Source organism: Zerene cesonia, chromosome 25 (genome assembly GCF_012273895.1).
Source record: "Zerene cesonia ecotype Mississippi chromosome 25, Zerene_cesonia_1.1, whole genome shotgun sequence".
In the NCBI taxonomy this organism is placed as follows: Eukaryota; Metazoa; Arthropoda; class Insecta; order Lepidoptera; family Pieridae; genus Zerene; species Zerene cesonia.
This window is the reverse complement of record NC_052126.1, coordinates 5,902,493-5,928,541: the sequence shown is the minus strand read 5'-3', so window position 1 is coordinate 5,928,541 and position 26,049 is coordinate 5,902,493. Positions and strand designations below refer to the sequence as shown.

General features: G+C 33.2%; 1 protein-coding gene across 1 annotated transcript in view; it reads right to left on the bottom strand.

Annotated features, from left to right (window-relative positions):
- Positions 1 to 16,127: 16,127 nt before the first annotated feature.
- Positions 16,128 to 26,049, bottom strand: part of LOC119836706 (hemicentin-2-like) — a 116,286-nt gene continuing 106,364 nt past the window's right edge. Inside the window, exons 7-8 of the mRNA XM_038362131.1 lie at positions 23,259 to 23,437; positions 16,128 to 16,680 (exon numbers count right to left, since the gene is read on the bottom strand). Of these exons, the coding sequence (XP_038218059.1) occupies positions 16,586 to 16,680; positions 23,259 to 23,437 (274 nt within the window). The 3' untranslated portion in view covers positions 16,128 to 16,585. The remainder of the gene's footprint in view (positions 16,681 to 23,258; positions 23,438 to 26,049) is intronic.

Here is a 26,049-nt window from a genome sequence, read left to right as displayed (position 1 = left end):
CAGTTCACAACTATTTCGTAGTTCAGGGTCTGTATTATACAAACTGTTTTTGTTTTGTAAAAAAAAAATTAATATATAAATTGTGTCTCGATTTACCTTTTGGGTATAAAGCGTTTATTTTTTAGTTCTTTTGGATGTTTGAAGAGAACCTTTAGTGTCTAGAATCCAACTTGCACTGGACAAAATTTTTGGCTAAGGCCAAATATTTATATATTAATAATAAGTTTCTCCGATTAGATTTCAATCAATCTAATCTACAATCTTCTCATTGAAAACTAGTACATTACGTGTAAACATACATCCCATATTATAGTGGATGAATGACTCTAACAACATCCAGCGAAAGCCTTTTCCCTGGTATATTAATCTTGATACAGTGTATCTACATCATTCGCTGTCATCGCCTGTAGGCCCTTCGCGCGTTGACGGATATATACCGTATGAGAAAAACAATATGTTATCAAATATACTTTCCCGTTTTAGTTGGATGTTTGGATAGAGCGAATGTTCTCGATTTTTTCTTTGTTTAAAGTTTCCAATCGACTTTGGAAAAGATGGTGAAAAGGTGGTTCAGCTGATTTTTTTTCATACACGATAACTTAGGGGGTTATTATCCGATTGACGTGACTGTTTTTGTCTTTGTTAAGAAATTGTTTAAATTTGGTCCCGTATTAATTGTGTTAACAATTAACATAATAAAAGTTATATAGTCTCACATAAAACTTAAAAAAGAATTCTAAAATAAATTAGTTTTGATAATGTCCAAAAACGTCAGTGGCGGAAAGTGGTTTTTTCCCGATTAAAAACCGCCTACCTGCTACGATAAATACTCTACAACTAGCATCGAAGATCGCACCAACTCTTATATAATAAAGCCTGAACCACCGCAAAAGAAACATTAAAAAAACTGACCCACACTCTTAAAGTGGGAATTTTTTTCAGTTCACTCCATTATTTTCCGTCCACATCCGTTCTCCCTTCAAAGCAGGCAATGCATTTCCTGAGTCTTTACGCCCGTTCATGTGAGCTGGATCGCTTACCATCAGGCGAACCAGCTCTTTTGCCGCTGTTACATAAAAATTCTGATTATGATCACAATTAGCCAATTATACCATAGCAAGGGCGATATTTTTAGTAAGTTCAAACGAGAAACAATCTTATTACCATAATACAAAGAAAGAGCGTAATTTCACGGTTGCTGGTTTAAGGTTAAAAGGTTATTTAGACGAATTTATGTAACTCATTATACTGTGAATATCTTATAACACGTATTCAAATAAAATAAACACAACGTTATTGGGCAAGCGTGCTGTACCTGGATATAAATGTTGGTTGATTGTAACGCTAGCTCAGTTAATATACAGTCATACTACAATAGAGTAGATGGATTGGTGATGTAACTTCTGAAGCATTTAAATGAAATGATTATTACTTTGTTGATGATGATTTACGACTTTTTTGAAGTACATAAACAACTCAAGAATCCTCCATTCAATAAAGAGCTTCCCTGGACCAACATCATCTAGTAGTTATTGTATTACTAGCTGCGCCCCGCGGTTTCACCCGCGTAAGTCCGTATCCCTTAGGAATATCTGGATGAAAGTTGCCTATATGTTATTCCAGTTGTCCAGCTATCTACGTACCAAATTTCATTGCAATTGGTTCTGTAGTTTTTACGTGAAAGAATAACAAACATCCATACATCCATACTTACAAACTTTCGCATTTATAATATTAATAGGATAGTCATCTCATAGTTGCATATTACTATTTCGACATAATAATAGTTGATGTATTATATATTGCAGTTAAACCCGTTTTCTCTAGATAGAACTAGTTGTAACTAAGTTTTACAACTATTAATAACTAGAGAAAACGCGTTAAAAGTACAATTAGCTGCTTTATTTTGTTCTATATTGGTTTCTATTTGCAAATCGATTCTGACGCTCGCCGGCTGCTGCAGCGTCACGCTCGCTTCGCTCGTTCGCCTCAGGCGTTGGTTCAGAGTCAACCCAACACGATCGCCGCTAAGTTACTCGATGGAAATAGTTTATATAGTACCTATATTATAGGTTTTCCTATGTATATTCATTCGGATGGTAAATAATATTGATTATTACCATTAAAACTAATCGTAATAAAAATATATGGCGAGATACACCATTAGGCGTATGCTTTTTGATTCCTTTTTCTAGATTTATACGCATTTACTCTTGATAAAGCTAGTTGCTTTAAAGGCATTTAGTCACAACTAGTTCTAATTGGGGATATCGCGTTTTTCCCAAAAAATATGAGTTTTAAGGGAAGAGGTGCATTGAGTATAAGAAAAGGTAGGCGAAAAAAGTATGCATTTTCATTATCAATAAGGAAAGACAAATACTTATTCAAATCCCTAATCCCATTTGAGCTTTCAAGGAAATTGCACGTGTATGTGTAAGGGGATGCTAAGAGACGCATTTTTTTCAGCCCGTTTTATATCATGAAGGATATAATATATAATACAAAACTAGCTTTTGCCAGTGGCTTCGCACGCGTTATGTTCGGAGCACTTTAGATATTATTATACAATAAACCTTCCTCTTGAATCACTCTATCTATAAATAAAAACCATCAAAATCCGTTGCGCTGTTTTAAAGATTTAAGCATACATAGAGACATGGGGATACAGAGAAAGCGGCGTTGTTTTATACTATGTTGTACATGTATCTTTAAATTAAAAGGTTCTTGAATATAATAATAATAAAGCGATATATGACCAATTTTATATTGCGTTCTTCTCCTTACCGTGGCCTTACACCTATACTGAAGACTATAAAAATTATTTTCATGGTAAGCGATTATAAACGCCCATGAACATTCGCAGAGGTAGTGCTTCTGCGAATGCTTTGCCCGCTTTTCATTTTAGGAAAGAAGGAATGGACTGGGAAGGGTGTGGAAAAGGAAACTGGCCTCCGGCTGCGAGATACTTGTGAAATGTTGAATGTAAAAAAAAAACAATTAATGAAGCAAATGCGTAATGTATTTGCTTCGAAGTTCTAATTCACACACCACACATACACACACGCACACACGCACACACGCGCCAATATATACATACACACACAAGATACATTGTCCTATTCGATTTAAATGTTTCATTACCTTACTAATTTCATTTAAAATTCTTAGTACCCAATTCGCCAACTTGTTTAAATTAATCAACTAATAATTACTTTGAAAATTTAATGTAATTGAAATTTGTAAAACAAACATGACTAAAATTTTACTTGCCCACTCAAGATATAACTTCTAACCTTCTCAGAAATGTATCGATCTCATCCGAGTACCTATTCTATAAAAATTCAAACCTAATCTTATTTACTTGAAATTCAGTTAAACATGCACATAAAAACATAAACATTTATTTATTCACATTGGTTAATAATATATAGTCGACACAATTCGCCAAAATTTCTTTTTTTTATTACACAAAGGCGCAGATGGGCCACCTGATATTAAGTGGTAACCACCGCCCATAAACACTTGTAACACTAGAGGTGTTACAGATGCTTTGCCGGCCTTTCAGTGACATATACACTCTTTTCTGAAAGGCCCCAATGTTCGGGAAAACCGTAGCTGGTAAATCGTTCCAAATCTTTATATATTCATTTAAATTATAGGTACAATCTTATAATGCTAAAATATAAAATTCTGCGTAATATTTTAGTCATTTCAAATGATATGAATCAAAATGAAACACCATAATAAATGAACAATTATTTATTAATCCGCCTTGACTTAAAAATACTATTCACAATATATAAACAGTTTAATACTAACAAAATATACATAGATTATGTTTTAATCGGTGGATTCATAAACATATGACATATTGCATTAGCCAATTCTCATTATTATATGGATTGGGTTTAAAGTAAAATTTGATTTAAATCATATAATTAAGCCGTCACGTCTAACATAAAGTTGTATAAAATATTAGTTTACCGTAAATGGAATGTGTCAGCAAATCTTCAGTTATCTATATTTACATTGAAATTACGATGTGTGTTACGTATAAGCAAATTCAGTTGGAATTTGTGGAGTGTGCAATCTCTAATTTTTGTGAAATACATGAAGAAATATATTGGCAAACGCTCGTAAGGTTTTCGCCAAGAAAATTAGATGATTAATGTTTCATATGATACATTTTGAAATTAGAGAATTTCAGCGGATTAAAATGATATCTTTGTTATACTAAGATGATCTTTTCCATATTAAATTAAGTTTTACTTGTGTTATGAATAAATTATTTGCTTTGTTTCTTAATCCGTTTCAATTCTCGTATTTCTACAACTTATAAACATAAATGTTATTAGCATAGATATTAAAGGGAAGTTAATTAATTAGAAATATATCTCCCATATTCAATGTCTTATAGTATGTAATTCTTTAGTAATTTATGAGAAAATAGGCACAGGTTCAAATAAGGTTACTAAATCAGTGTGTTATAATTATACAATATATCGATATAGAATCCGTACCATGCTTACAACCTATCGCATTATATTTCGATAGATTATAATCTATCGAAACTTGTAAACTGTTTAATGGGCATTCGATATGGGTTAAATTATATTCAGTTAAAAATAAAAATGAAACGTTAAATTTCAAGCACATGTTACGACTTACAATTCTTGGACAGTTTGCAAAATAACGAGTTAGTTTAAACTAAAGGTTTTTTCAACCTTACTGCAACATATACATAAAGAAAAAGTACAATTCAGAAACATAATACAGAAAGTCAAGTTAATCTCTTATAGCTAAATCAAAAACGTTTGAACGAATATTATAATTCCTTTATTTCTTAGATTTATCTCCATTTGGAATAGCTGATAAACTTATCCATACCACAGATAACATAATCTTTACTAAAATTATAAAGCTGAAGAGTTTGTTAGTTTGTTTAAACGCACTAATCTCAGGAACTACTGGTCAGATTTGAAAAATTCTTTCAGTGTTAGATAGTCCATTCATTGAGGAAGGTTATAGGCTATATATGTACCACCAGCCCGATAGTATTATATATATATGTCCCATACTATGTTTTATTCTTCTATTGTACCCGTGATTGTCAGAAAGAAAACGCTCTCAAGCGATAAAACCGCCTATGGTATTTTGTAATAAATTTTTGGTTATTTATTCTTTATATAAGTGCAATAAAGAATAAATAACCAAAAATTAAATTTGAAAAACTTATAAAACTCGCGGGTGGAGCCGGGGCAAGAGGCTAAAATTATATACATGATTCTGTATACTCCTTTGCAGATATCTAATAACAAAATCCATTCGCCAAAATAGACTAATTTGATCTAAGTTGATGAAGTTGTGTGATTATACGAAGCCTGCGAAAGCCTCTTACGCCATACTCTTATGTAACTTCTGCAGATATGTTATATCTAAATAGGGTTGCCACCCGCACTTTGTAATAAATTATTGTACGTGTATTTTATGAGAGCAATAAAGCACATGAAAATACTTAATTTTGGATAAAACTGAAATTGAGAGAAAAACAGTCTGTTTACGTGGAAAATAAAAAAATGTTTTTAAAAACAATAATGAATAAAAATAAATTGTTCTTTTTATATCTACTTTTTCTTTCTTACCCGTAAACACCAATAGAGTACGTTGGTGATCACTGAAGAAAAAAATTGAAAAACAGGTGGCAACCCTACTTACAAGAGTAGGGCACATAAAAATAGGTCAAGTCCAGTAAACAAATCGATAAATGCAATAACATTTGGGAAATTGTATATTTTACGGGTTTACCTTGAAAGCAAACCATGCTTAAGTTATAGGTCAATAATTTACAAATTTGATATTGACATAGCAGCCAGTGCAGTAAGCAGTGGTGGCTCAGTGGTGAGAACCTCGGACTTCAAAATCGATAAGTCGGAGTTCGAGACCGGGCGAGCGTGCAGGAAATAAATTGATTTTTCAATTTATCTGCGCATGTGGATAACATCACCACTGCTTAAACGGTGAAGGAAAATATCGTAAGGAAACCGGCATGTCCAAGAATAAAAAGTTCGACGACATGTGACATCTGCCAACCAGCACTTGGCCAGCGTGGTGGATTATGGCCTGAACCCTCATAGGAGGCCTGTGTCCCAGCAGTGGGAACATATATGGGCTGATGATGATGATGATGATGATGATGATGATAGCAGCCATATCCGCCCGCGGCTTTGACCACGGGCAAATAAAAATTCCCAATAAAAGGGGATTTACGGGAAACTATCCTGTCTTTTCTCAGATCTCAAGCTATTTTGACCTTATTTGCTTTATAATAAATTTAGTTGTTAAGCGTGAAGAAGGGACAAACCTTGTTCAAACGAGTTTATTGGAAAAGCAAAAGATAAATTCTTAGTTGTTTTTCAATTTAAACGCAGTGCGTAAACGAAGAGCCAAGTTAATTAAAACCTCATAAAAGTTATACGCATTATAAAGTGATCAATCAATCTTTATTACACTTTTGTATCGCATAATTAAATCTGCGTATTAAATGTCTAAAGACGAAAATTAAATTACATCCTTCCTACTAATATTATAAATGCGACAGTTTGTAACGATGTGTGTGTGTTTGTTACTTTCACGTAAAACCTATTGAACCGATTGCAATGAAACTTGTAACGTAGATAGCTGGACAACTGGAATAACATATAGGCAACATTTTATCCAGATATTCCAACGGGATACGGATTTACGCGGGTGAAACCGCGGAGCGCAACTAATGTATCATAAAACCATAAAAATATATAAATATACATATATATTAAAATAGTTCTAGAATGAAGTAATTATTAGAGTATAGATTTTTACAATTTGTTTAAATAAAAATTCTTCGTTCAAGTTTCTACGTGGCTGCATACATGTAATGAAATAAATAAACAAGTTAAAAATGCGGTGGTGACTCAGTGGTTAGTGCCTGGAATTTTGGATATCGGGGGTTTGAATCAAGACGAGCGTTAAAGAAATAGCTGTATTTTTTAATCTATCTACACAGCTCGAAGCGGTGCAGGAAAACATCTTCCAAGATTCAAAAGTTCAACGACATGTGACATTTGCCAACCTACACTTGGCCAGTGTGGTGGATTATGGTCTGAGCTCTCATAAGAGGTCCATGTCTGAAGTGGGAACTTATGGGCTCATGATGAAATTAAAAACATATGTATTTTTTATAGAAAATGATATTTTCTATTTAATTTACCTAATGCAGCCGTGTATGCCGACTAAGAATTTGTATGGAATTTTTACATATGTAGATAGCAATTGCGATTCAAACAATTAGTGGTAAATGCTAAGATTAGAATTTAATAACGAAAGTAACTTTTATAGATGTTAGAGATATATTTTTAATATGGTTAATGTACCCATTAAGCTTACCAGCTTGTTTAAATTAAAAATGTCTGCATATTTTGTTTTATTTGGAAAAAAGCAATACAATATCATAATAAACACAAGACAAAAAGGCTATGTGTATATATCAACGCACAGCCAAAACTACTGGGCCGATTGGGCTGAAATTTGGCATGCAGATAGCCGCTATGATGCTGACATCAGCTGAGAAAGGATAAATCCATCCCCCCAAGGAGATAAATAGGGGATGAAAGATTGTATCATGAACATTTATTTTGACCACTCGGTAAAAACTGCGGGCATAGCGGGCAACAGACATTTCATTCATTCGAGTAGAGCATAATTCTCAGAAATTATATTGATCTTTGATGAATTCAATGGAATTAATTAAATAGCCGCATCAACCATAATTATGTGAGAATTTTGTTAAAGGATTTAATTTAAATTTTAAAACGTAATTGATACAATATCTTTAATATTATAATCACACATGGTTGGCAGAAAATGTATTATAAAATTTTTAATAATATCCCATATCACCAAAAATTATGATAGATTGTTTGTGTGTTTGTTACATCAATACCTATGAACGTTTCAGTCTGTCTGATCTATACATTATATATAAGAGAGTTTAAATTATATTACATATAAAATAAAGCTATATTTATTTAAGACTAGAATTTCAAAAGAGATTATTATATATTATATTATATACAAACAGTTAAGGCTAAATTACATAGATATACACATTGTATGTCTAAATACTTATTCAAATACACATTTTGCTGTGTTTTCTTGTGTTTGATTCTGAAAATATGACATAGTCAAGACTTCAAACGGTTTTTAAATTTGGAATGTTCGAAACATCTGGAATATAACAGGCGTAATAGACAAACGCCTGTTAAAATGATACATACTCTAATAATTAGGGACACGAATTATAGCTTAGCTATAATAATATGCTTTTCTATAAAAAGCACACACACGTCCCTGGGTGGGAGGTACCACTCCAGATTCTAAAATGAGATCCGAATATAAAAATACTCTATTTAAAACAACAAGAATGACCCCAATCGGTTGGAAACCCTCGGAGTTATCGAGTCATAAAACAAAAAAATTCAAACAATAGTACTGAGAACTTATTTTGGGAACACCAGTAAAAATAAAACTATATTAATATTATTTTCAATTGAATAAAGTCTTTAGAAAATATATGAAGAATTGGTAAACTTTTAATAATTACGATGAATAACAGAAATTAAATTATTTGCGATCAATCAAACAGTTTGATTTGTGTTTATTATGTAATTTTCTTACATCTGCAAAAATTAACTGACTAAATATCATTGGGGTTTAATTGATGACCAATTAAATTGAGCTATAAGTATTTTCTTGTGTTTTGTTTTAGGTAAGCATTTTGTTATAAGAAATTAAAGTAGTTTTTAACGGATTTTAAACGTGATCAGTTTTTTTATGTCATAGCGGGAAACTGAGGTGGTGGTTCGCCTGATGGTAGCTAACCTAACCTGACCTCGGCGAGTGTGTTTCCCGCTTTTAAGGGGTAAGGGATAAGGAAAGGATTGATAACTGGAAAGAAGGACTGGGAAGGGTAAGGAATAGGAAATGGGCCTCTTAATGCTCCATAAGCCCTGTTTAAAATCAGTTAAACTCTTTAATTTCTATAAGAATTTACTGTTATTTATAATAATATAAATGAATTCTGATTAATTGGTTATTTTAACCTCTGATGAGATCAGCATTTACTCATAGTTAAATTAATTGTTTTAACGAAATTTTCATTATTTACACATCACTTTGAGTAAATTTATGTTCTTAAAAATTTATAGTTAGTTCAAAAAGAAATTGTGGGTAATAAAAGCATTTATAAATAACATAATAAGGAAATATAACAATTGAAGTCTATAAACAAAGTAGTAATATAATAATATTATACACAATTTTCACTTTAAATCAGCTTTAAAACGCGTTTTATCAACTATAGTTTATTTATATTAGTCAGACAATATATCCAATTTCAACCATAATAGAACGCGTTTAAAAACCAGTTTAAAAGTCATTTTAAACGTTTCGCAGGTAGAAGAAACACATGTCTATGACATAGTATTAATTATATTATGAGCTTTTAAGCAAAGACAGTAATTATAAACACCGACTTATATTAAAATTTATTACTTTATAAAAACAATTACATTTCATTAACGCGAGGCAAACATTGGTTTTCAAAAAGTGTTCATCAATTAAACATAACATACTTTTTTATAAATTTTAATTGTATAAAACTATCTAGATAGTTTGTTTGCATGTTTGATAGTCTTAATGTGCTAATCTCAGCGACTACTGGACCGTTTTTAAAATGTCTTTCACCGTTGCATATGTATTGTGAACACGACTCCTGAATGTTATAGGCTATATATGGGAAAAACCGGGGCGGAACACAAGCCAATAATAAGGGATTTATTATACGAAAACTCCATTGCTATAATAATAGGCATATATTCGTGATAACGAATATATTGTCATAAATTACACAACGAGTTTTTAGAACGAATTTTTGTCTATTAAATACTTACAAGAAATAGGCATTATAATAGATCTAGACCCACTTCAAATGATCAGAAGTAGACCAAGTTTATATATAAAACGTTTTGAAGCCAATTATAATATGCAATTTGTAACGCTTATACACTAGCTTTTGTCCACGGCTTCGCACGCGTTCAATTCGAAATAAAACTCATTTCCGTCCTTTTTGCTATGTTATTATACATATAAACCTTCGTTCGATTCATTCTATATAGTAAAAAAACCTCATCAAAATCTGCTGCGTAGTTTTAAAGATCTAAGCATCATACACGCAAGCGGAAAGCGATTTTACTATATGATGTCTGTGGTCGTAATACATACATAATAATACATAACGTTTACAACAATATTTCGCATAATCTAAATGAAGCAATATTAAACCCATTTGAAAATGTTGCGGATACACGAACAAAATTAAACTTGGCATGACAAGCTGCTTGATGTACGATACATGTGTAATTCACTTGCATAGTGATTTTAAGCGCTATTTCGGTAGATGGAGACATCAAAACCATGTTTTATGTGCCCTTCTGCGTTTAACCACCGCTTTGGGTATAAAACCGTCGTTTTGGAGTCAATTTTCAAACGTTATGATGTTAAACAGAGATTTAGTTGTGCACTAAACTCCGGTTGAATTACGTGAGGATGTTTCAGATTCGAGAGTTTCATTCTTAGTGTTGGTATGTTACTGGCTTATTTAGATTTAAATGTGGTTTTCTTTGAGTATTTAATTCTCTGTTAAAAACGTAAAATTTAAAGAAATGTCTGTTCAAAGTCTTTTAAAATATTTACATTTGCGTTTTTCTTCTTTCGGTGTTTTTAAACAGGGACAGTTTTAAACTTTTGTTGTTTTTAAGTGAACGGAGATAAAAAAGACATGGCATCTTATTTTCATCCGAATAGAAGGGATCCGTGTAAGCATATGTACTGAAACCTTGGATGTGATTTAATGTAGGAATCGAGCACGCTTCGGCACGAATTGGGCCAGCGCACACCGGGGTACCACACCACATGAGAAACCGGCGTGAAATAGTAGCACGCTACTTTGTTTCGTACGATGAATGGGGAGCTGGACGTCCGCTTCCATTTCATCACCGTTCCCAGTCCATTCTTTCTTTCCAGTCATCAATCCTTTTCATATCCTTTACCACAAAAAGCTGGCAGCGCATTCACAGAAGCATCTTTGCGAATACTTATGGTGGTGGTGATCGACCATCAGCGAACCACCTGTTCAGTTGCTCGCTATGACATAAAAAACAGATCTGCTTAGGCCAGCTCGCATCGCAGCACCTTCCCGCGACTCACATTAATAGAAGCACCTCCATAGATATCAGAACTTCCACAGTTCCAAAATTCCACTCAAGCCAAGTCATACGATCAGCATGACTGTGTGTAACCATCAGTATACCAATTACATAGTAATGAGAACATTTTGAAAGCGGTTTGCTCCACTTGTAACCAGATAGTTATGTCGTTATATGAACGATAATAGGCTGAAGGTAATGATTTTAACGAATGCCCAATCCCTATTGGTTCTAATTAATGCTTTGAACTGAGATTGGAAATTGTAACTAATTGCAAAGATTAAAGTTTATTGAATGAACCCGTGATCATTAGTTGATTTTGATTTTCGGGCTGCCTTTTGATGATATTGTTGGAGTCGTGACTAGTATACTAGCTTTTTGCTTATATTAATTTATATTTTTATATATTATATGTAATTTTTTATAGTATACTTATGTGTGTTGTAAATATTTATTATATATGTGATATATTACATTAAAAATAATCGCTTATAAACCACAAGACAGCTCCCCGGCATCACAATTTTAAATGTAAATTATGAGTTTAAAAGAGCAACTAGAGTTTCTTGTCTTCTCTGTAGCTGCTTTTCCATACGGTGGTTTTTATTTATGTTATGACGAAAGTGCTTCTAAACAAACTCTCGTGTATAAATAAATGTTTGAGTTTGAGTTTGAGGGCGAGCGAGCTAAACGAGTTCTTTACTGTCCTATAAATTATTGCATTTTTACTGTACACTTTTCTAAAAAACTGTGACACTTATTTCATAGCATCTTTGGTTTCATGTCTTCTTCAATGTTCATGTCTAATCAATCAAAAAAATATAATTTTAGGCAAATGAGAAATAATAGAAAGTTAGTTAGAAAACTTCGCGAACCCTTCTAAAGCACTTTTTGCCGGTATTATAAAAGCAAAAGATTATTTATTTTGTTTTATAAACTGTGAATTTTCCTGGGATATTTCTGAAGAATTTGTTTTCTTGAACGGCCCATTTATTCTGAGGCATTATTTGAAGGGCCTAGAGAATAGATTTCGTATTAATCAAATGCGAATTAATTATTAAAATCTAATTCTATTTCAATGAAATGGCTGAAGCCGCGAAGATCAGTTTGATATAAACAACTATAGGCACACCATATGGATTATATGATCAAGAGGCGTACAAGCGCGATTTCCATTTTACTCGTGCAGTTTTTAACCGACTTCAAATAACTCAAACTCAAACATTTATTTATTCAATGAGACTCATTAAGAATGCACTTTCTAATCGTCATAACAGAGTTTTAACATTTACCACCGCTTCGGAAAGCAGTTTCTTCAGAGAAGAGCCGGCAGGAAATTCTGTAGCTGTTCTTTTTCAATTATGTCAATACCTTTTAATACATATTTAATAAAGGAATTACATAGGTAAAAAAAAATAATGGTTGCCTGTAAATTCGGTTTTACGGGCGAAGATTTTACGTAACAACGTCTTTTCGTCGGTAGAATATTTATTGATATGAATATTATTAAATTGCACAATAGGAACAAGGAATTGAATGAAAATAAGAATTGCACAAATTTTAACTATAGAAAATATATTTTGTTTACTAAAAAGACAGAGACAGAGACACAAGCACGCGCCGATTCAATGCGCCTAATTCTCTAGTGCTGCGCGCGCAGCGGACCGATCATACTTCGGTGACTCATCGTAACGTTACCGGGCGTTACACTTTTTCATGAGTGACTCCGAGCCGCAACCTAATTTAAGACGTTGTCACGTCAAAAAGAGGAGGCTCTCAATTCAACTGATTGTTTTTATTGGCCATCTAAACATCTGAAATTTTGCTAGCTAAGTGACTGATTTTGATGATACATTTTAAAAGTAAATTTGATTAAAACTTGTCTCTGACAGTTAAAAGGCGGTATAGACTTTTTAATGCATTGTTGTGTTCCTCCGATAGATTTAGCATATATGTATACCGCTTTAAAAAATTGCTATTCGTCAATGTGTGAAAAAGTGTACATGGATGAAAAGTTCTAAGTTTGAGTTCACAAATTTGCACGAACGATTCAATTTAGTGTTTTATAAACACAATTTTCTGAGATATTTTGAAAGAATTGAAAAAATTTGATCACGATTCTGGATTCGAACCTGTGTATTTTTTGCCAGACCGTAGCAACGCCTAGCCTCTCGGCCACTCGTGACACTATTCTTTCAGAATTTCTCATTTATAAAGCATTTCAATGCTATAAAACTAAAAATACAATTTTCTGAACTAAATGAGTTCGCGAAACAAACTGCAAAAATATGTGTAGATTGATGAATTCCCTTATTTTCACCAAATAAATAAACTTAGTTACGTTTCAATTTCAAAACTGGTTAAAAATATGTCGTAATTTGAGTGTGGGATAAACTTCATTACTATGTATTCTGTTAGAAAAAGCACAAAATAAAATTTTCGTAAAACGCTATACTGAAATTGCTTTCGCTTTGATAGAAAGTTAATAAAGATTATAATTCTACCCATTAATGCACTTATATACTCCCGTATCCTTTTTCTCATCCTCCCCAGTTTGTTCCTTTATTCCCGTTCAATCCCTTCATAATCGCTTACTCCTTTATACAACCTCTGCAAGTGGACATAAACATAGAAGACCAAACCAATATATGGGGGAACGGCAGTGCCCCCACCTAAGGCGAAGTCGATCTATTTGCTTAAAACGTAAAATATTTTTAATATTGCATGATAATAACTTATGTAACAACTTAACAGAAGGTCCTTTAAGTAGAGACTAAATAGATGAACCGACTTGATCTCACAACTTTTTACGGTAGAGACCGATGCGACTGGGGTTTTTTTACAGCTTGTTTTTGATGGCATTTAATATTTTCATAACTGCGATACTATAGAAAACTACTAACACCACTATTATATTAAAGTGAAGTCCCGTGTCCCCTAGTGGGGTATGGGGCAGATGCTGTACATCTGTTTCACTGATCGATTGTCTATACGGACAAGTAGGTGATCAGCCTTCTGTGTCGTACCAGACCGAGACTTTTTTTTCGTGCGTCCCCACCGGGAATTGAACCCAGGACCCTTCGGTTCTACTATTATATTGCTATTGCTATCAAAAAGGACCACGTCCATCAGTAGAAAACCCATGGAGATATCCACTAACAAAGTCAAAAAGAATGTATAGTCGACCCTCATGTAGTCGACCCTCGTTTTGGGAAATCAGTGTAAACCCCCACGTGTACCATTCGTCTACGCGCGTAAAATCGCAGGCGGCGCGTAGTCACAGAATACGTTAAGAAAATAATATGACAGTCAAGAAACATCATTTATTAATATGAGGGTCTCGCTAAGACTTTATTTATGAGCTGAACGTGATTCTATGAATAGGATATTAACTTTTATATTCATATTGTGTAGTAGCGATGAAAAATTTCTATGCATAAGGTATGAATTTTTTTTATGTGATCCTTTAGTTATGGTAGAGTTTAAAAGAGGTCCTTCCACTGTCATACTTTTAGTAGGGTTTGGGATGAAGCATTTAATAACTTTTTTAATATAATCCTTTTAATCTCTACTGATAATAAAAGTAACTGACTGTTTCTTCTATCCGTTCTAACTGTTGAATCGCATTGGATGAAATTTGATAGAGATTGAGACCCAAAAAAGACAAAAAAAGGAGGAAGTTCTCAATTTGTTATATTATCTGTGGTAATAGCGTCCGGTTTTACTATGGAACCTAAAAAACTTCCTACTTATATTATAAATGCGAAAGTTTTTGACAATGGATGTATGTGTATGTGTATGTATGTATATTTGTTACTCTTTCACGCAAAATACTACTGAATCGATTGCAATGAAATTTGTTACGTAGATAGCTGGACAACGAGTATACCACACAGGCAACTTTATATTCCGATATTTCTACGGGTTACGGACTTATGCGGGTGAAACCGCGGGGCGCAGCTAGTGCTATATAATGTCAAAAACCGGTCCGAATTGGCAAGTTCGTGTTCAAATAAAAGTAATTGTTTTTCAATGGCCTCCCTTTATTTCCCGTTTTGTAAGTACATGATTCGAATCCACAATGACATACCTTTTCCGTTTATATCACGAATTTTCATGTAGTCATTATAACTAGCTGCGTTCTGCGGTTTCACTCACGTTGTTTCAGATATTCGTACTAATATTACAAACGTGAAAATTTGTAAGGATTGATGGATTGATGTATGGATGTTTGCTACTCTTTCACGAAAACAGCTTATCATATATGCATGAAATTTGGTATAGAGATAGATTATAATCTGGCTTAGCACATAGCATATCCAAGTCGCAGTGAACTACAGCTTGTGGGAAATAAATAAGACCTAAGCTATTTGCTGATAGTAATGAAATTTTTATGTAAATACTAATGGTTCGCCCCGATTTCTCCCATTGTACATATATTGCTTATAGTACTCAGGAATATCGTATCTTTTGGTGTATTGTTAAAATCTTCCCGAATGAATATTAGTGCGTACAAACAAACAAATGTTTCCCCCATAGATACAGATTATGAAATAATCCGTAATTCTACACAATATTTATTTAATTCTCTATAAATACATATTAATTAAATAAATATTCTTAGTAACATAATTTAAAACGAAACGAATTTAATCGAAAACGTTCTGAGATTTAATCGAAGGGTGTTTAATACAAACTAGAATTAATTTATTGTGGTAATATGTATTTACTATCTTACATACTTATTAATTGTATTATTTATACTGAAATAGTTTGAAAGATATCTTTAAAACTTAAAACCATTGCCAAAATAAAGGTGATTAAACGTTTTCAAAAAAACTTCCTTTTTACGTGAATACTTCAGCGAGACCTCTGAAAATCATGTTACTGAACATGCATTATAAATAAAAAACAATTTATTATTTTACTTTCTCGTGTTCAAAACTAAAAGTATATAATACACCGGCATCACATAAAACCGCTAGAAACGAGCTAACGCATAATTTGTATGACACAGTCACAAAGTTCGTCCTACATGCGGCATAAATATAAAGCGAAATGTGTTAATGGCCGCCGTATTTATTTCTAAACGAACACCGCCTGAATTGCAGTGAAAAGTTAAGTCCGTTTTAACATTTTAAAACGCAAACCCTGCATTTCAAATTAACATGCGAGTTACAAATCGTTGGACACAAAGGGAGCGGAGCGATCCAATGTTTGCCTCGCGGAAACGGACTCTATGCCTAGGGGGTAGATTATAAATTAGTGTACACTTAATCTAATTGTCACCGTAGTATGTTCAGAGCGAGTATTGTGTACAGACTGTGGATGCTGTGGATATAACTGGGCGATGAAGACTGCATGGCCGCTGGGTTTTCACCTGTGAACAAAGTTATACGTTAGATATGAGAAATGGTGGCTCAGAATAGTGGCTCAGTGGAGGACATCTGAAGTTCGCGGTTCAAGACCCGATGAGTGCCAAGAAATAAATATTTTTTTTAATTTTTCAATGCATTAATCACATTAACACTGGAAACGGTAAATGAAAAAATCGTAAGGAAACCGGCATGTCGAAGAATCAAAATTCGACATGTGACATCTGCCAGCCCGCACTTGGCCATTGTGATGGATTATGGCTATAAAGCTGAATCGATTTGGATGAAATTTAATACAGATATTGCTTGAGACCTACAAAGGATAGCTTTAATCCCGGAAATTTAAAGAAAATATTGATAGGAAAAATGTATGGGAAAATTCCTAGAATGTGTTTTTTCACCATGTGTTCGGATTCGCGCGCGGATAGCTATTAAAATATAAATAAATATACTTTTCAACACTTCAGGTAATAAAAAAGATCAGATGCACTTTCTCTAGAAGTTTCTTGTTGAAGTCTCTTTAGTTTATGAAAACTTCCAAGTCAGTTATGAACTTTGTTTCAGAATTCTAGGTGCTGCTAACAATGTCTTGTGGTATTTCACTCAAATTGTGCACTTTGCAGTTGGTAAAGTTCGCCTTCTTAAGGTTTTTGAAATCTTTGTGAGATTTTATTACTCTTCCTGGCAACTTGTGTCAGGTACGAAAAATTAAAAAAAAAGTAAAGTTGTAAAAAAAAATCTTACCTCTCATTTAAAAAAATAAAAACAAAAAAATATCCCAATAGAATAAGCATAAAGAACATATATCACTCTATGCTATATATGTTTTTATATAACATTGCATAAAAATATTTAACCGAACATTTTCTACATTCAACATTTTAAGATTCGTCACGTCACTCTACATCTTAGAAGTAGAAATCGAGTCCATTTCAGAGTATATAATAAAACTTTCTATATAATAAAAAATTAAAATAACATAATAAGCCTGCAGCTTCGTTTAATCGCACTACAATTAACAATAGAAAAAGTAATTAATATTCAGATTTAATTTTATCTAACGCTCCTTCATCGTATGCAATTAATTTATTAGCAAGCTTTTGTCCGCAGCTTTGCCTGCGTTGTCAAAATATTCTCATGGTAACAACTTTCATCCCCTAATTTAAACTCTTGGAGGTGGAATTTGTGAAAATTCATTCTGAATGCGATATAATAATAGTAATTATATGCATGTTAAATTTCACTGTTATCAGTCCAGTAGTTTGGGCTGTGCGTTGATAGATGAGTTGTTTACTTCATTACCTACCACCTTATATAAAAGAAAGTCGCTTTCTCTGTCTGTCTCTTTGTCCTTATGTATCTTTAAAAGTACGCAACGGATTTTCATGGGGATTTTTTTAATATATGAAGTGATTCAATAGAAAGATTTATATGTACACTAACATTTATTAAAATACCCCGTATTTAACGCGTCCGAAGCCGCGGACAAAAGCTAGTACGTGATATATTGATGTTTGCATTGATTTATTAATATTTTTACACATGTATTAGTAACACATATCGAAACTCAATTCTAGAAAGTTCTCCATATCGAAAACATTTTAGCAAACATGAGACTAAATTGGGTAATATCAAAATCTGAAATTTCCTCAACCTCGTTAAAATATAAGAGCTTCGTCGGAAAATAGGCAATTATGGTTAAAAATAGACAAACTAACATGTAATAGACACGAGAGGCAATTTTCAAGTCAATTACATAACATACTATCTCTCTTCTAACCCTTTCGAGGACCTTACGATCAATTTAATTATAAACTCGGCCACTCAATTTGAAAGGGTCGTGGGGTAGCTAGCTAATTTTTCTACGCCTATACATGGCATGTATTTTTACACGCCCAAATCGATATATTTTAAAATAGTCTAATAATGATGAGGTTTTGCTAATACGTCATGCGTGTAATTGATGTCAAATTGTTTTATTTATTTATCTAAATCACAGGGTTTAACCCAAAACAACAACAAAAATTAAGCAACTTAAAATAATTATAACATAGTATATATATCATAACCCTTGCAACGTCACTCAATGGACAATAAAAACATTTTATCACTAGCGGTCCGTCCCGGCTTCGCCCGTGGTACATATAGAAACTAATTTTTCAAAACGGACCACTAGTTCCTGAGATTAGCGCGTTCAAACATACAAACAAACAAACTCTTCAGCTTTATAATGTTAGTATAGATTAAGAGCATTAATAAGACGAACAGTTTGGGTTAATGGACATATACACATTTATACATATACAAGCTTTTGTCCACGTCTTCTGCCGCAAGGTATAGCTTACTATGGCAGCTAAATAGCGAAGTTTGAACATACTCAAATTATAAAAAGGGAAAATTTGTAAGTTTCTATATAAGAAGTTATTTATTAATGGAATAATTTTTTATCACTTGTAGATTTAATATAATCCTGGGTAATAATGTCTCTTATCTCGAGTCAAACGGGCTAGTAAGGATTAATTCAGAGGTGGCCTTCATAATCACGAGAACCTTATTATTTCGTATCCAGTACCCTTCTAATATAAAAATAAAAGTAACAATGTCAGTCTGTGAAACTCAAACATTTATGTATTCAATTAGACTTCTAAAAGCACTTTTGAATCGTCATAGTTTTACCATTTACCACCAGTTCGGAAAGCAGTTACTACAAAGAGCCAGCAAAAAACTCTGTAGTTGCAACTCTATACATAAAATGTATATCATAATAGTGATGCCAAGGAACTGTACTGTGGTTCTTTAGCGAAAACATTAGATGGATCTTTATCTTCCATGTCTCCTCTTTACACCTAAACTACTCATCTAATTTGGGTGAAATTTGGTACACATATATTTAGAGAGATAGAGACCCGAAAAATATATTTTTTTTTATCCCGGAAATCTCAAAGGAACTTAAAACCTCCGAAACTAGAAGACTTGTTTTGAAAAATTTTTCATACCATAAAATTTTTAGTTACGACATTGAAGTATGGCAAACAAACACATTTTCGCATTTAAAATATTCATTAGCTGCTTCCAGGAGAGGGTTTCTTTACTTAAAGCTTTTTGTTTGGGAATCAACCTTGCGACCCTTGAGACCCTATGCCCATGCGTTAACCACTGTGCATAGAAGCGTTCGATAATCTATACAGTTGTTTAAAAATGTGTCAGTCGAAATCGAGTTTCACCGTAACACGATTCCAGTCACCGCAAAATGGTCTGGATTCGAGCAATTTAATCTTTCTTAGGTAGAAAATTGGAAGGGAAGACTTGGAGGTTTTAAGAAAAGTATTATAAATTGCAACCTCGAGATAATTTCAGAGGTGTAGGGTCAGCAGAATAATGAAATAAAAAAAGAAAAAAAAAGTGTTATGTATAAGATTAATACCTTTTTCCACCTTAAACACTTCATAGAGATGTACTTTTAAATGTCACAATATATGAATTACGAGAGAAGTTAAAGGAATATTTATTAATTCGAATAAATATCGCCAAGAAATAGATAATCCATATATTTCATCTGTGCGTATGTTTGCCACTAAAATATCAAAAACTCCAAACCGCTAAACACATGGTGTACGTGACTGGTTTATAATCTGAATGCAAGCAATGCCGCTAGCAAAACCTAGTAATATGGTAAATTAACAACAACGCGTCATATAAGGCAAAAAATTCTTAAAACATATACCTGTATGTGATGTAGGCTAGGGAAGTAGATACCTAGCCTATATCCAAATGAAATCTAATATCCTACTAATATTATAAATGCGAAAGTTTGAAGGGATGTGTGTGTATTTGTTGCTCTTTCAGGCAAAAACTACTGAACCGATTGCAATGAAATGAATACGTATTATAATATTCCCACGGGATACGGACTTACGCGGTTGAAACTTTGGGCACAGCTAGTTATTTATGAATTTATTATTCAAACTTATATTATTTCCCAAGTTGTGAAAAAATAACAACAAATTTTTCTGCTGTCGCTACCGGCCAAGGTGAACAAAATATAGTTGTGTAATCCAAGACGTTACGTGCCGTGTGATCCACTTTAAGTGATGAAATTGTCAACGGAATTCCATCTACGTTTCAGACAAAAATATCTCGCTGTATGTGTAATTTTGGATGGAAATTGTGTGAAACTAATGTTGAATGGTTTAATGTGTTTTCGGAACGGTCTTTGCGTTCTGATTTATCGGAGTTTTGATCGCGTGGTACAAGGAAGAATCCATATGCTAATACTTAGTATCATAATATTGTAGTTTGACACTATTATAATAAATGTAAAAGTTTGTGAGGATGAGTGGATGAAGGAATTAGAGCTTTAATAAATAACTTGCATTGAATGTGGATGGATAAAAGTCTATCTAATGAAAATTTTAATCCAATGTCTGTTTTTGTATGAGTAACAATCCTATCCACACTATCCTATCTCTTACGCGTCGATATATCCTTACAAACTTTCGCAATAATCATATTAGGTTAATACAACTGACTAGTATTAGAATATGGGTATAATTTAAAGAAAAAACTTAACTCAATACTTATAACTATATACTCTATTATTTAAGCTAGACCGAGCCTGTATCTTATATCTTCCCAGGTTTAGCGTTTTTAATGAATTTACAATATAACAGCCTTATTACATTATTTCTAAATTATAGTAGCATTTTTAGGGCAATCCTCAAGTGTGGAATAGACCATAACTTTTATTCTATAACGCACTATTTGCATATAAATTATACATAGGTTAATTAATATTTTATTAATTTCCATACAATAAAAACCAAAACATATTCTCTAAGATAACCGATCGCAGCTGCACATCACTGATAAAATGACATAAAATTACAATATTATTTAAATTGAATTCGGTAAATTTTCAACACAAAACGAGAAAATAATGGCACATAAAAGGGAAGCCAAATAAAATACCGTTTTATTGCGACTAACTTTCCGCCCGCGGCTTCGTCCGCGTAATCAATGGAAAGGTTACATTTTCTCGGCTCTCAAACGATCTTTGAATAAAATGTAATGTAAGTCGGTTCAGGAGTTTAGGCTTGAAGGAGAGGCAGACGAACAGACGGAAGTACATAAGGACAGAAATAAAAAAAAAAAGTAATAGAAGTATAAAGCGTAATTATTACAATTAGGGATTAACGAAGTAAGTACCATCTTTTTGTAATATAAAAATATTGTTAAAAAACTTAGCTTCAATTATAAGATCAACTAAATAGGTTCACTTGCTCCATTGCACTTAGTATTCATTCAGAATATTATTCAATTCCTATCCTTGATAGTGAACAAATTTCGAATTAAAACTGCCCTTTTAAAGTGGGTCATAATCCTACTAAACTAATATTATAAATTGTAAGGATTCGTGTGTGTTTGTAGCTTTTTCACGCAAAAACTACTACACCGATTGCAATGAAATTTAGTATGTAGACAGCTGGACAACTGAAATAACATATAAGCAACTTTTTATCCCGATAATCCTACGGGATAAGGACTTACGCGGGTGAAACCGCGGCGCGCAGTTAGTCTAGTCTAAAGGAGTCGACAACAAACAGGTGCAGCTAGTAAAAGCTCTACGAATTGTGAAACATTTAAGAACATTGCTTACATCCTGACAAATAATAATAAGGTCCTGAGTGAATCGTCTTTTTTACTACACTGCTATTTATGTAAGTGTACATTGCATAGGTTGTTTGCATACCACCTTTTTTTACGCAATGGAATCTGAATTCGATACACGCAGTGTTAACAGTATTCAAAACTGGGCCACGGTCGGTCGAAAACGTTGCAATTACCGCGCAAAAGATCTTTACCGTGAAGTCCTTCTCGGTTTCAAATTCAATTGCTGAGTGTAACTCATGCTTTAATTTTTACAATAGAATTTTCCGCATTTTCTATTTTCGTGTCGTATCTTTTGGGAAAACTAGATTTTCTCGACGTATTTAGCGGAAATGTTGTTGTGATGCTGTTCAATAATGATAATTTGTTGGTGATATTTCTGGAATATTGCTTTGTTGTCTAAATTCAATTAGATTTTGATTTAAACTTTGGACTCAAACTCAATATCTACATTTTATATTAAAACCTATATAAGCGAAAGATATGTTGATTACACTACTTTTTAGTTAAGCACAGCTGGATTAGGGTAATATATGTATAAAAATTTAAAAACTTATAAGAAAAGTCTACTCAGGTGGAGTCGGGGCGAGCAGCTATATATGCAAGAGAATGGCTAAAACCAATATCTTTTACGAGTACCCATGAGTCAATGTTTCTTCCTTCTCTTCTTTTTATTTGCTTTCTTTCCCCAACCACCGTTAAATATACGCACGTACGGCTCGCACAGTGTTGTTCGACACGCAAGTCTAATTGCCCGCGTGTGACGCGCACGCCGCAAGTAAGCGCAAGTCAGACATACTCGGCGCTCAACGCCCGCTATCCTGATGATGCTGCGCTTCACGTCATAATTAATCATTCTGTGGTAACGATATATATAGAACATCTTATATGTTTATCTATCTCTCTCTCCACTTACCATTAAATATATGCACGTAAATGCTCGCGGGCACGGCGTTGTTCGGCACACAAGTGTAATTGCCCGCGTGTGACGCGCTAGCGGCAGGTATCAGCAAGTCGGATACTCGTAGCTCAGCGTCCGTCGTCACGTTGATGCCTCGCTCCACGTCGTAGTTTATCATCCTGCTGTTGTGGTACCTGGTGATGAGATGATGATGAGGAACAGAATATTATTGTACACTGGATAAATTACTAATTTGTAATACTGATATTGTTGTGCTGTAAATTTATTTAATAATAGCTTTTTACACGCTTCGTTCGCGTATTCTTCACGCAATCGCGTGTCATGTAATAAACAAACAGACTTTCATATTTACGATAATATGTAGACATTATCAGTTATTTTATACAAGCTAAAGTTATAATTTTTCATTGTCGCTGCTCTGGTGATAACACACACATTTAGAAATATACGTTCTTATAAGGATTTAGAATTTATATCTACCAAAGATTTCCAAAACTACAAAAAGATTAAAAGAATCGCTGTTATCCTACTAATATTATAAATACGAAAGTTTGTAAGGATGTGTGTGTGTTTGTTGCTCTTTCACGCAAAAACTACTGAACCGATTGCAACGAAATTTGGTACGTAGACAGCTGAATAACTGGAATAACATATAGGCAACTTTTTATCCCGATATTCCTACGGGATACGGACTTACGCGGGTGAAACCGCAGGGTGCAGCTAGTGTGTGTATAATATAGCACTTACTCTTCTTCGTCCTTAATTATCACTAACAAATAATGAATGAACTCTGAGATATCATATAGAAAAGGATATCATAAGATAATAGGATAAGTATAAGTAAGAATGGGACAGGCCCTGAATATAATCCCAGCTCAGGAATGGCAATAACTATTAACCTTGAGAAGGACAGTCCGTTCATCTGTCTTAATAAAAAGATCATTTCGCATAGCCAAATAAATGAACAGTTTTTGTTTGACGTTTATTGCTGAACTAGCAATTTCACGCGGCTTCAGGCGCGCGAAATATTTCAAAAATATGTAAAACTAGCTGCGCCCCGCGGTTTCACTCGCTGAAGTCCTTATCCCGTAGGAATATCGGGATCAAAAGTTGTCTATATATTATTCCAGTTCTCCAGCTATCTACATTCCAAATTTCATTGCAATCGGTTCAGTCGTTTTTGCGTGAAAGAGCAACAAACACACACACATCCTTCCAAACTTTCGCATTTATTTATATTAGTAGGATGATAAATCGGTTACGTATGCTTCTCAAGAATTCGGAAACGATAATTTTTTTGGATATAGGATTTAAAAGTAGCATATTATGCTTGACCATCTTTTAAAAGTACTAGTAAAATTGAAAGCTTTATATAGTAGAAGTTATATAGTTATTATATAACTTCTACTATATAAAGTATTATAGTTATAGTGACAAACATACAAAAACACAAAAGTTTCCTCTTTATAATATTAGCGTAGAAGAAATTGCCTTATCTCCGAACCTTCCACTTTATTCGTATCAATGTAATCCAGTTAAATTTATTCAATAAAGCCTTGAATAAACAATATCGATAATGAGATGCAAGCGCCAGCTGAATTTTATTGTGCAGATGCATTTTATTATATTTCAGATATTGTCAGACCATTGAAATGCGAAATTCGTAGAGATTTTGTTTCCAACGAAATTATATCGAATATGCAATATGTCGTCCGAAAGAAATATTCTTGTGACGGATTTTCTATTTACTAGAGCTGTGTGTGTACACACACACACACACACACACACATATACACACGCGTGTCACACACAGGTCTAGTACCTAGTTTAGTCCATGTTCGTGTCTTTTTTTATTGTAAATTTGTTTATAATGTGGGTACAGATATGTTTAATGTGTATGATGTAAATCGCGATGTAAGATTTGAAACGCTGTACTTAAGGGTTGGCAAAGGCTGGTGAGTCGCTGTGAGCTGACGGTAAGTGACGTTGTGTTTTGACATCGATAAACATTCACAGAGGGCATATGAGGCATATGCATGGTTTGCCATCATTTAAGGATAAGGAGTAAGAACAAAATTGGTAGAGGTAATAAAGAACTGGGAAGGCTACGTAAGAGGAAATGGGTATACAGCTCGATCAGACCGAACGAAACATAGTAGCATGCACATGATAGCATTTCACGTTGACATACTCAATACCCAAATTATTAAACACGAGTTTTGTAATTTTCTTCTATAGGTTTCAATGGGGCATACATGTTCGTACGTGAATAGTGAATAGACAAAAACCTAAATGGAATGGTCCATTGACTAGTATCTACCGCTTTCCTATCGTATTTATTTTACGAATATAAACGAACTCGATAGGGAACAAACATATTGGAGCGATAGCATAGGTCTTTTTTTATAGAAAATCTCATTTCAATGTAGTCCTTAAACAAACTAGTATAGAGTTGATTTTGCTAGTATATTACAACGCAGAATCAATATTTACTTTTATACATGTGAATACTTGATATATGAAGTCATTTTAACAATATTTCACACTCAAAACATGGGCTTAGAAGCCGTGTAATACTTTTATATGCAAATCACGTAAACGAAATAAATAATCGTCCATTTAAAAAGCAATTTATGCTCAGGAATTTTGTACGAGTAATTATTGTAATTTGCATTGTTAAAATTAATCTTTTACGTTTATTAAAATAAATAATATATATACTTAGTCTGGCCATAAATACTGTTACACTTAATTATAAAAAAATATTACATTTGAATTTCGAATC